General features: G+C 35.9%; 1 protein-coding gene across 1 annotated transcript in view; it reads right to left on the reverse strand.

Moving 5' to 3' along the window:
* Positions 1-1,401: 1,401 nt before the first annotated feature.
* Positions 1,402-13,710, reverse strand: part of LOC148955407 (uncharacterized) — a 192,736-nt gene continuing 180,427 nt past the window's right edge. Inside the window, exons 14-15 of the mRNA XM_089107293.1 lie at positions 12,140-12,340; positions 1,402-1,535 (exon numbers count right to left, since the gene is read on the reverse strand). Of these exons, the coding sequence (XP_088963419.1) occupies positions 12,188-12,340 (153 nt within the window). The 3' untranslated portion in view covers positions 1,402-1,535; positions 12,140-12,187. The remainder of the gene's footprint in view (positions 1,536-12,139; positions 12,341-13,710) is intronic.

Here is a 13,710-nt window from a genome sequence, read left to right on the forward strand (position 1 = left end):
AGTTTGGATAGCTTTATTCTGGCTACAAAACTTTTGAAAGCACGCTGAATGGTTACTGCAGCTAAATTTTCACAATCTCGCGTTTCTCTAAGCATAGTCACTTTCTGTCTAGCTTTGTAAGATCTCCATACAGACTGTATCTTAGTTGCAGCTACAACTTCATTGGCCCGCTGGACTTTTAGTTTGGATAGTTTTATTCTGGCTACAAAACTTCTGAAAGCACACTGAATGGTTACTGCAGCTGAATTTTCATGAGCTCGCGTTTCTCTAAGCATAGCTACTCTCTGTCTAGCTTTGTAAGATCTCCATACAGACTGTATCTTGGTTGCAGCTACAACTTCATTGGCCCGCTGGGATTTTAGTTTGGATAGCTTTATTCTGGCAACAAAACTTCTGAAAGCACGCTGAATGGTTACTGCAGCTAAATTTTCACGATCTCGCGTTTCTCTAAGCATAATTACTCTCTGTCTAGCTTTGTAAGATCTCCATAAAGACTGTATCTTGGTTGCAGCTACAACTTCATTGGCCCGCTGGGATTTTAGTTTGGATAGCTTTATTCTGGCAACAAAACTTCTGAAAGCACGCTGAATGGTTACTGCAGCTAAATTTTCACGATCTCGCGTTTCTCTAAGCATAGTTACTCTCTTTCTAGCTTTGTAAGATCTCCATACAGACTGTATCTTAGTTGCAGCTACAACTTCATTGGCCCGCTGGACTTTTAGTTTGGATAGCTTTATTCTGGCTACAAAACTTCTGAAAGCACACTGAATGGTTACTGCAGCTAAATTTTCATGAGCTCGCGTTTCTCTAAGCATAGCCACTCTTTGTCTAACTTTGTAAGATCTCCATACAGACTGTATCTTAGTTGCTGCTACAACTTCATTGGCGCGCAGGGATTTTAGTTTGGACAGCTTTATTCTGGCTACAAAACTTCTGAAAGCACGCTGAATGGTTACTGCAGCTAAATTTTCATGAGCTCGCGTTTTTCTAAGCATAGTCACTCTCTGTCTAGCTTTGTAAGATCTCCATACTGACTGAATCTTAGTTGCAGCTGCAACTTCATTAGCCCTCTGGGATTTCAGCTCCTTTAGCCTTTTTCTGGCTGCAAAACGTCTCCATCTGGACTGTATGGAAACTGCAGCTGCATTTTCTTTTGCTCGAGATTGCTTAAGCACAGCTAGCCTCTTCTTGGCTTGATAACCTCTCCAAGCAGACTGAATTTGTATAGCCGAAGCATTCCTTTTGGCGGCACGTTCAGTTTTTACCCTTAGCAGCACTTTCTTGGCAGAATACCTACGCCAATAACATTGTATTTTAGTAGCACATTTGTTCAAAATCACCTCGTTTTCCTTTTTAATCTTGTCTTTCTTCAAAATATCTAATTTCTTTTTGGCTAAGAAACGTCTTGCATATTTTTGAACTACAATAGCAGCTGCTTCCTTAGCTCTTTCCAATTCCAGTCTTCTTTTTTGTCGAGCCTTTTCTAGGTGGATACGGTACCATCGCTGAATTTTAGCAGCAGCAGAAAATTGTCTCTAGAAAATATCAAATTTAAATAATTTGAAGCACAGTTTTCTCATTTTTTATTTTATTAATAATTACGCTTTGAACTACAAACAGTTTTTATTTTTAGGATACTTAAGCCTATTAAGTCAGTTAGGATCGGTCGAATTTAACCGGTAAACATTCATGTGGTTATTCAGAAGAAAACTAATTGTTTTCTTTTAGAAACCAACATTGCTAAAAATGTAAATTATGAAAATAATTTCCAAATCTAAAGCTATTACATAGATATCATAAAAAAGACAGCACAACTATTACCAGGGTTGATGACTTGGTTGTTTCTTATTTATTTATTTTTCTAAAAATCCAACAGTATCAAAAACAAGTAAAAGAAGTTGCAAAAGTAACCTAAACAAATCAAGAAAGCAACGATTTACGGAAAAGAAAAAAGAAGAAAGAAGACATCAAACAAAATAACGAAAAATCTCAAGCGTTTGTTGAATTATCAAAAGAAGAAAAAAGTTTAGGAAATAGAGAGAATACAATAAGATTCACAATTAAATTAATTCTTAAAATAATCTTAGATATTTCTCATGGGTCGATAGCTTTAAATCTGGAGACCAATTCAGTATTGCTAAATCAGCTTGGGAAACCAAGTAAGAACTTAAGGGAAGTAAGAACCAAGGGAAACCAAGTAATATCTAAAATAAAGAACATTGTCAAGTTCCTCAGTCCTTAATGATTCCCTTAATGAGTCCTAATGATCCTTAATGAAGTCCACATGATTCCACAGTCCTTAAAAAAAAAAAAAAAAAAAAAAAAAAAAACCGGTCCTAAAAAAACAAAAACCTAAAGTAAAAAATTGAAATCGAATTTGCTTTTTTCTTCAGTTTTTTTTCTTCAGAATAACTGTGGACAACTTATGTACTTACAGTTTTGTTTCAAACTTTTAACACATTTTGAAATTTAAAAAGTTTTTTCAGAGCAGTGTCAATATTTGAGTGGCCCACTATTTGTAACAATAACTTTTGTTCCTTAGCCATAATCAAGTTTCCTTATGGTAACAAAAAATTATTAACAGCGGTTAGGACGGTGGAAGCAGGCTTTGTATGAAGAATGCGCTATCCAATCTGATAGTTCACAAATATAAAAAAAAATATTGTTTTGGGCAAATTGCGAAAATTACAAAGATCGCCCCCCCCCCAATAAAATGAGGCTCGGAACGCCCCTGCCTAGCACTCCATAGGCTAACCTCTTGAATTTTATTTTTATTTAAAACTTACTCAAGTTAATTATTTTGTCGAGTAAGTAAGTTACAATAAATATTATTAATTAATAAAGGTTCCGTGCTTTAAAAAGAAAGAAAAAAGTGAAGTTTTGCAATAAAAAGCCTGTGCAATGGAAAATCAGCTTTTCTTTACATTCTGAAAATGGCATTTTCATCTTTTTCTTTTTTGCAATGTACAATTAAAAAGGTTTGATTTTTTTTCATTTAATATAAGTTATTGTCTCAGTAACACATCTAACACCAATTATTTTTCAGCAACGGTCCCGCATCTAACGCTTAATTATAGTTGATCTTAGTAGAGACGGCCACTACTCACAAAATTACCATGTGAAATGAGTTCTCCCTCCATATTAACACCATGATAAACAGCAAAATTTTCAAACAATTTGTATTATACTTTATGACAAATACCGACTAGAAGCTTAATTTTTGTTAAAGAAATGCCGCTTCTTGACAAGTTCCATCCATAAGGCTTACCCCTGTTGATGTAAATAAATAATGAATGTTATACAAAAAGTATGAATGGTAATAAAAAGGGAGACTAAATAGAATTGATTTGTATGGCAGCATAAAAGTGTTACGCGGAAAGCACACACTAAACATAATTTTAATATTAATTTACACGCATGCTTACAGTCAGGAGCAACCTTTAGAATTAACATTTCACACAATTTCTAAACTATATTCCACCTGATTTCTACATTTCCTAAGATACAATTACAAGCAATTGAACCGAATGGGTTCCTACTTTTCTTTCAATCTCTTGTTTTGACCCGCTCCCCGCTCCCCCTCTCGAGCAGTATTTACTCCTTTTTTCCTACCTTAATTGTCAAAGCATACAATTTTATCCTTCAAACACGTGAACTAATTAACAATCGTAACCTATCTTTGATTATCAAACATTTCATGGTAAGAGACTGTAAGGAGCGACGCAGTTCAATAGTAACCACAAAACTCTTAAAAAACAGAATTTTGATATCAGTAGATATATCAGCAGAGTCGGCTTATTACGCTGATTTCAAATATATAAGATTCATCAATCTCAGTGTTATCCATAAGAGGCTACGAGCCTGAGAAAATTTGCCTGATTTTCGAAAAAAGCGGGAAACATCCCCTAATAGTCAATATAATCTTAATGAAAATCGCACCATCAGATTAAAGCTATCAGAGAACTTTACTGTAAAGTTTCAAGCTCCCATATTCAAAAATGTGGAATTTTGCATCTTTTGCCAAAAAACAGATCACGGATGCGCGTTTCTTTGATGTTTTGTGTGCGTGAGTGTGTTAAGGGTTGATGCATTGGTAGCTTGTATACGTTTCCAGTTTCATTTTTTCATTCATAGTTCTTTTTTCCGTTTTAAGTTTGACATCTTACATAAGCTAATTTTTGAAACCTGCCAATTACGGAATGTTAAAGAGACCTAAATAATTTTTCGCAGTTCTCAGCTTTTCCTTATAAGGCAGGTTGAACCAATAAGCTCCAATGGCGGTGCTTATGAATAAAACGAATTTGATCAAAATTGTACCTATCTTCCAGGAGCAAAACAAGAGTAATTCAGGAACAGAAAAAAAAGATAAGTGTATAAAAGGTAATACTTAATAAACGTGCCTGCATGTCATTCTTTACAAGATTGCTAGAATATGCATATAAGAACTTAAAACCCTTCAAGAGTTGTTCCCCTATTCCCAAAACATTGCGTTACGGTTTGTTGTTTCATCCATTTCGAGGTATGCATTCAACTATAGCCTTTTCATAAGCACGGGTTCGATCCCTGGCGTAACCAGCTATTTGGTTTGGGACACGGGTCAGTGGTGCGACTCTGTAAGCTTAGCCAGAGTCAACCCAGCTCTAAATGAGCACCGGGAGAAATCTGAGGAAGGTAAGCACGAAGGGTGTGCGAAAGCAAAGGATGGCTGCCCTCCCCATTGCACTTCCTGGCTGAAGGGCCACGAAACGGAGATTAGCACCGCCGGTTTGGATCTTAAGGGTCTAGTGCCATCATACTTACTTTAATTTACTTACTTTTCATAAGCCTCTCCAAACTTGGTTATTTCTTTTATACTTTAATTTTTTTCAATTAAGTAAATGAATTTTGCTAAGTATGACAACTTAGATCCTTCCGGGGAGGCATCGTTAGATCAACTGATATGATACTGTCCTCCTTGGTATTCTGGACGATGCCAAAGAATGCATAGACCAGACCGGAAACAAGTCTTTTTGCTCGAAGATGCTAAAAATTTGGAACATTTCATTCGAATATATATTCTAGTATATTCTCTAGTATATCTGTATATTCTTATACAAAAAAAAACTCAAAAAACGTATAAAAAATTTGTTTATATCTATTTTTGTTACGTTTTTACGAGTCAGACAAACATTTTGGGGGGAGGGGGTTCAAACCCCCCAGCCCCCCTCTGGGTATGGCCTTAACGGTGTTCGAGGGGCAAAGGCACGAAGTTTCCACTTTGGACCATCTAGTCATATGTTGATATTACTTTCATAGCCCTGATTAGAAATAAGGTTGACTATTAATGACAATTTTATGTGAATACGCGCTTGTTTACATTTACGGTTTATGTTTTTGAATTTTAGCCTCAGATCTGTAATGAGCCAGCTCAAACATCCTTAATATCGTATTTGGTGGCAAATTACATTGAGATTGACCGCCTTGCCCTAATGCGGGTATCCTGCTAACATAAGGGCTATGACGAAATACCGAATTGATTACAGCTAAGGTATTGCAATGAAAAATTGCAGCAGTCCATGGCTATTGCTCGTTCTCTCAATTACGCCAAATCAGCTCAAATTAGGATACCATATATCCCTAGTTGTACCAGCCTGTGTATTGCAGTTCTTTAATAATATTACATTTGTACCAGAGATACTTTCGACTTGTTCATACACCTTTATTGTGTTGCGGTAACAACATTTTGGTTTTATCCTGTTTTTATTTTATTTTTTTATCTTTTTTATGTCATCAATTTCAGTTCATCGGGATATATAAGTTAGGGTCAAATTAAAAATTTCTCAGAAGGTCAAACTTGATCTCAAACTGGATTGATGAATACAACACAACATTTTAAAGAGCTAGGTAGAATTTTTCAATATCCCCAACAGGATTGTTTTCGCTGGTCGTTGAGCTAGAGCCTAGAACATGTTCTAGAACCAATTTTATAGTCTGTGCAGAGAGAGCTGTCGAAAATTGTTCCACCGAGCTTTTCCTATCTAATGTCAAATGGAAAGCTCCTTTTTAGCAGGTAAGCACGGTTGCATCAGTTTTAAACTGAAGTTAAGAGTAATTGAGATCTCGCAAAGTCGCTTACTATTTTTAGCCAAACAATAAAGCAGACATACAATAAAAGATGGATAATAAAAGAAAGAGCAGGTTCAGTTGGTCGTATAGCCAGATTTTTTTTTTGTTAAAATAATAATAATAAAAAAAAAAATAGATACACAAAGATTGAGCCTTCCCCTAAGGTTCCGAAAATACTGCCATCAACCGGTACTAATACTACTGCTTCACCATTTCTGTTGATGATTTCGGTGGAGTTTATCCTTTCATTGCCTTCCTCCATGCAGAGCCATAGGATTTGTGTTACACATACTCAATACGGAGCAAATTGGTCGAGGTACATCGCAGCAAAGCTGTTGAGGCTAAGGCTGGTGAACTGTAGTTTCCATGGCACAGGTTGGGACTTTAAAAAATTATAATTGATTCTACAGGGAGTGATCACAGAATATCGGTTCATTGTGTGAAAGCTTGCTGCAGAAACAACCAAAAACAGAAGAACCCCAATTCACATTAAATTCGGTAGAAAGGTAGACTGGATTCTAGAAAATTCTAATCACTGAACTTTACGGTCCATGTGCAAACCAATTTTAAAGTTTCAAAGTTGGGGGAATCCCTGACTTTTATAAGTGTGAATCCCTCTAGCCCCAACAATGCAAAAGGTTGCGTTTTAAAATGGATTTACTGTGGCCCTCTAATGGTTTAGATTGTAAGTGTATAATCCTGTTTCAAAGAAGATACCCCGTGCCAACCTTCCTTTGAAACTGTTGGCGGTGTGAGAGATGGGGGTATTCAGCACTGGTCTAGTATATCCCTTGAGTCATTGATATCAAGATCTTTACATTCAGCAGTGGAAGTGAAGAATGTGGTTGTTTTAGGAATAACATACCCACTATCGACCTACCCGGCTCAATAGTAGCCGAAACTCTAAAAAAACGGAATTTTGATGCATACAGATACATCAAAAGAATCGAATTTTTTATGCTGATTTCAAATATATAAGTTTCATCAAGTTCAGTATTACCCATCAAAAGTTAAGAGCCTGAGTAAATTTGCCTTATTTTCGAAAAAAGGAAGAAACACCCCCTAAACGTCATAGAGTATTAATAAAAATCATACCATCGGATTCAGCATATCAGAGAACCCTGCTGTAGAGGTTTCAAGCTCCTATCTACGAAAATGTGGATTTTTGTATTTTTTGCCAGAAGAAAGATCACGGATGAGTGTTTATTTTTTTTTTTTTTTTCAGGGATGATCGTATCAACTAGACCCCATTGCCACGCCGATGAGGGAAGACCGGCGGCGGCGGAGCCAAAAACAGCGCGCCGCCTGCGCGATCAATGTTGACCGCAAACATTAATGTTTTCATCAGTCTTTCTCAAATCACAGCTTAAATTTACAACAGATTCGAGCCTATTCATGAGTTCAAGAACTCACAAGTCGCTGGCTGGAAACTGGTCTTCTTCGTTGTTCATCAAGAGAAGTAGAAATCTGGTAGAAACGAAATGGCTGTGGCGTTCCAGAACCCTTGCATAATACGAGTAGTTGAAGTATCTATTAGCTATGTATTCTTAACATAAATAATTATCAAAATTAGTAGCTTTTTTCATCGAGCAATACTGTATACAAAACTGTAAATACGGTATCACAAAATTCGTCAGTTATATGGGTAAAAACTTTGAATATAACTTTGAACTTAGAAGCTTAATTTTTTCATAATGCCCTTTGCCTATATATGTTTTGTCACCTTTAAAACAGTGAAATGACTGACTTTGATATTGAATGTTTTTTTTTTGCTCTTTTGGACTCCTAAAAAGCCTTCTTGTATTAAAAACTGGTTTTTAATAACAATTTAAAAAAAAATGTATTTTAAAGTTTTTTTTTTGCTTCCTCATGGAATATGTTATATAGGCTAAGCCTGAACTGTTGCTGTCTTATTGGTATTGACTGCTCTTTTAGATATTATCCATTTTTTCTTTTGGGAATTCATTCCAAATTATAAACTGATAAATATCTAATATCAGTCAAATTACAAACTGCATCTAAAATGAGTAAATTTATCAAATTGAAAAATACATGATGAACACTTCACATGAGAACACTTCAACTACAATGAAACAAAAAACAGTTAATGGTTTATTCGGTATGAAGAAAAATGAAGTGCCAGCTATTTTCTTAGGTAAAAAATGAAAAGCTCATCCGTTTTAAATGTAATTAAATGAAATAATATGCAGACTGAAGTAGCTCCAGGAAGATGTTGAGATTTTCTTCCTAGTTCGTCAGTTTTAATCCAAGCAAAATGTTAGGACACATAGTATCACTTATTGAGTTTAAGCTTTGATTTCCGAATGGTCACAAAAATTACCAAATTTAAGAAAGTCGCAACAATAAGTCACCTGTGGTCTAAATACTCAAAGACTCCTCTTTGATCCCCACCCAGGCTCAAAGCTTCTGCTATGGTCATTTCCATGGAAATTTCCAGAGTTTCTTTTTAAAATAGCTTTCAAGCGTAGTTAGGGGTATTTAGCCTTTTTCGCTTTTCTTTTCTTCAAAGCTTTGAAAAAAGTGTTACAATATTCCAACTGTTATATTTGTGCATATTTTTGGTAATCATTTGTGTGGTGATCGAATTTTTTAAACCACTGTAGATACGTAAGAACGTTGCAACATCTAGTACCCTGAGGTCATAAGACTGTCAAAGTCTCTTCCTTGAACCTCCCAAATTTAAAGCTGTTATTATGATCTGAGCTTTGAATGCAAATTGAGCATTGTACCAAGGTCGCCATTGCTACTCAAGTGCAAACTTAGGTGGGGATTTTAATGTCGCTTTTGTCACACCAATTCGTTTTAGTGTGAATCTGCCTGGTACTTATGAATGAATATTTTCAAAGTAAACCCGTTTCATCAATAAGAAAAAAAAAACGAGTTGGACGCATGTGTCCCTTTTCCTTTGGACGACAAAACCATGCGAGTGCTGTATCAAGCATAACTCACGAAAATCTTGCTAATTTTTGTCAACTTTTCAACTTTTTGGCATCCTTGCTTTCAATAAAAAAAAAACAAGGTACTATCACTTAAATATAATAACTCGCTATGTTCCCTCCCCCCTCTGGATACCATCTTGATAGGAAAACGTCTCTGCTTTAAATAAAAAAATAATTAACTTATTGGCACCCCTGTTTAAAAAAAAAATCGAGGTATTATCATTTAAATATGATAGCTCACTACCCCCCCCCCCTCTGGATACCACCTTGATAGGATGTCGTCTCTGCTGTAAATGAAAAAAAATTAACTTTTTGGGATCCCTGCTTTCAATAAAATATTTCGAGACATTATCATTCAAATTTAATACCTCTCTACCCCCCAACCCTCTGGATACCACCTTCATAGGATACCGTCTCAGCTTTCATTAGAAAAATAATTTACTTAATAAATAACTTGGTCATTCTATGGTTCAAACAAACAAGCAAAATAACGTTGAACAGCTTAGTGTTCCTTGAAAAAAAACTGAGGGCATGAGTAAAGGGGTACAAAGACAACAACAAAAATGTCGAAATTTCAGATATACCTCAAACTATTGGAAAACTGAGTTTAGATTCGCCGTGGAATTCAATAAGATCCAAAGAATCTTATTAAAAGGGAGCACACACAAAAGCCAAATTAGGCCGGTAGCCTGTGAGAAATCACAATATACCCAAGACAATGAACAAGTCCTAATGGGGGGACCTGGGTCTATCAAAATATTTCAATGGTTTCCCAGGGAATTTGATATCATTTTCTTCTGTCTCCACTTTAAATGAAAAAAATAATTATCTTTTTGGCATCCCTGCTTTCAATAAAAAAAAAGATGTGTTATCATTTAAAAAGGATAGCCCCCTATAGGCAGTAATTTACATTTTTTTTATGAATCATATTTTTGTGGTAACGTCCGTTTCAATCTTTAGTTCCCCATCCTTGTACATAGCTTAGTCTTTAGTTAAATTTTTTCTCAATAGAAGGTTTTTTGTTTTTTTTTTTTGGGGGGGGGGGTAAAAATGTTTCAGAAAGAAGATTGTATTTTCTGTCCGGCGTTCAACAATTGAGTATTAAAAATTAAGAAAATCTTATCTAAAAACAGCAAAAAAAAAAAAATCTGCAAAATATGAAGAACTGTGTATATTACAATATTTGCAATTGCACATTACATCTGTTTGGTTTCTATGCAAAGTAACAAAAGAGACGAAAATTAATGAACAAGAGAGTAGTGAGGAATTATGGCGTGCAAAGTAATATTTGGCAGGGAAAGTCACTGGTGATAAATCGCTAGGTGTGGCACCATGATTGCGTGATTTTCGGGGAACCAATTTTTTTTTTCAGGGTGATGCATAGATTTTTGGGGAAATACTCGAAAATTCGGGGATAGTGCAAGCCCTGCTTGATTTCTAATCAGGAAAATCGAAATACTAAACCACACGAGAAGGAAAAGCTACGACTTTGCGGTTGACGCAACAAAGAATTGCCACAAAATTAATTTGAAGTCGACCAAACGCCGCCATCTCTGCCGGCGGTGGCACGCCTGCGTCGCGCCGGTGGCGTTCGACCGGGTCTCTCGTCGGCGGCGTTCGGTCGATCCGCCAGCGCGGCGCCGGGGTCTAGTATCAACCCAGTGGTCCTAGAATATCGCAAGAGGGCTCATTTGAACGGAAATTAAAAGTTCTAGTGCCCTTTTGAAATGACCAAAAATTGGAGGGCAACTAGGCCCCCCCCCTCCCGCTCATTTTTTTCCGAAAGTCACCCGATAAAAATTTTGAGATAGCAATTTTGTTCAGCATAGTCGAAAAATCTAATAACTATGGCTTTGAGGATGATTTACTCCGCCACAGTCCCCGGAAGAAGGGCTGCAAGTTATGAACTTTGCCCATAGTTTACATATAGTATTGGTTATTGTGAAGTATACAGACGTTTTCATGGGGGAATTTTCTGGTGGGAGGGGGTTGGGGGTTACGTGGGAGTATCTTTCCATGGAGCAATTTTCATAGGGGAAGAGAATTTTCCCTGAAGGTCGCGCTAAATTTTCTAGCATTATTTAAAACACAATCAGAAATTAAATAAAAAGAAACAAGTTTTTTTCAGCTGAAAGTAAGGAACAACATTAAAACTTAAAACAAACAGAAATCATTACGTACATGAGGGGGTTAAACCCTCGTCAGTACCTCGCTCTTTGCGCTAAAGTTATTTTAGTACTTTCAAAAGAGCTATTTATTCTAATTAAAAAGCCTTTGTGATTTAGGGTCATTCTCAAAGAATTGGAACAAAATTCGAACTTTAGCGTAAAGAGCGAGGTATTGATGACGAGGTGAACCCCCTCATATACGTAATGATTTCTGTTTGTTTTAAGTTTTAATGTTGCTCCTTACTTTCAGTTGAAAAAATTAGTTTTTTTTTTAAATTTAATTACATTTAAAAGCCTGCGTGATTCTGGGTCAAACAAAGGGCAAAACACTAAAAAGTCGGTTGTACCGAAACGTCAGTGGGGGGTGTTGGAAGGCCCGAAGGTCCTTTTTATGCCTTTAATAATAAGACTAAAAATCTGTTTCATTTGTCTGATTATTTCTTTATCTCTCTAATATACTTCCGTTTCAAATAAATTACAACATACCTATCTTTCTACTAAAACGCTGACGAGGCAAGGTTTCTACCAATCTTGCCTTCGGAGGGATAGTTCTTGGAAAGTTGCAACCCCTTTTGGGATCTCCAAAATACTTATCTTTGAAAAATTATATTTTATTACTCAAAGCACATTATTTTGCCTACGGGGCGAATTTTTTTTTTTTTTCCTAGAACAGATAAACTCACCACTAGGAAACAGAGACAGAGCTTACAAAAAAAGAAGTTCGGCTGCATCCATTGGGGTATCTAGCTATACCAAGCTGAAGACTTTTTATATTCAGAGCATAACTTCTACAACTGTTCGAAAACATCTATCTTATAAGAGTTAGTAATCAACATTAAAATTTGCTATTTAGAACATTAAAGCTAAAATCCAAAACCAAATAAAAATCTAAAATCTTTCGATTACCGCCAGTTCTTTTTCGCGTTTTTTAGCCATTTTTTGGCGCCACCAGAGCTAAATTTTTCGGGCAGCTTGCATTTCTTCAGAAAGATTTGTTAGTCGTACACAGAGGAAACCAATGAAAGCAGCAATTACAGACTTCTCAGGCAAGGTCTGGATCACATCAGAAGCCACGAGAAGAGGAGGAACTCCCCCAATGGCACGAAGCTGAAAAAGAATAAAAAGGTATGCGATCAAGTAGAATTTAGAACAATTAATGACTCAGCAAAAATTCAATTTACAAACTAGATTTTGATCTGCTATCACCTTAACAGTTTAAAATCTTTATATCATATATGGAGCAAAGATTTTCACAATAATTTGACACAGACGGAGAAGGAATTTCCATTTATTTATAGTATCCTTACTATTCTAAGGAATTAACAACCCCCTCTCCCCAAATAAATTCCTGAGATACACTGGATGTTGATATACAAAGGGATATATGTATTTATTTACTACAATACTGACAATGGTGAGCATGTAAATGTTTAAAATGGAATAAAGAATGCAAGGAGCTACAAAAAGCAACAATAAAAATCCAAAGTAGCAAGTAATATTTTATGATCAGTACGATAAGACACAGGGAAATGTCAAGCAATAGATTAAACGGTTATTCATAATGACGAATAAGATACTACAGAAAGAAATGACTATATCTTTCTGCTGGCGAAGTGAGATCCTCTTGAAGTAAAAGTCTACCAGTATCCTTTTTAGTTAGTTTCCAAATTGTCTTGGAAGGGAGAACGAATGCGAGGGCGAGAATCGAACAGTGCGTATTTCAGTCAGTACTCCATGGAAAGTTTATATCCCAAATTTTCCAGGAAGCCAGCAGAAGCTGATTTAGAGCATCTACGCAATCAGTAAATAAACAACCAAAAATAATTTTAGAACCCTTTTTTGAATGTTATCAATTTTAGAATTCTGATCTTTGATAAGGAATGGATGCAAACCAAGATCTGATCAAATGAGGTGTAATCGCTTTATCAAAGCCGTATGTCAGTGTCTTCAGGAAGTATCTTCAAAAAAAAAAAAAAAAAAAAAACAATTTCGAACCCTTGGAAACAGCTGGTGTTTTAGAAATGCTTCCTAATGTCACTCGGATCTGTAGAAACATTTATTTTAGGAGTCTGAGATAGAAAAGCATATTTAAGAATAACTAAAAGATATCATCAGCAAAACACTGGTTAAAATGTCAGTTTGTGGGCAGCTTTTGAAGTCGAAGCAATCTTTGATCAATTTAACTGGGATCTATAGAGAGTAGCAAGACTTCCAGGGGTCAACATTGTCAGGTCTCTTTTGAAATGGGTCATTTTGGATTATTCGAATGCTGTCCAGCGGGAATACCTTGACCATTTGCAATAATTTTTTAGCTGTATTGTGCAAGTTCTTAGACTCTATGTTATGGAAATTACCGGTGACATTGTGCCCCTCATTTTCCCGGGCTTTGCAAATTTTGTAATAGTCAGACTGCGCAGCTTTTTTGGAGTCACTAATTTGTCCTTCTTTGTACAACATGTCACTCCTTAATTAATACC

Source organism: Artemia sp. Qi Xiang Cuo, chromosome 2 (genome assembly GCF_049724085.1).
Source record: "Artemia sp. Qi Xiang Cuo chromosome 2, ASM4972408v1, whole genome shotgun sequence".
NCBI classification, from domain to species: domain Eukaryota; kingdom Metazoa; phylum Arthropoda; class Branchiopoda; order Anostraca; family Artemiidae; genus Artemia; species Artemia sp. Qi Xiang Cuo.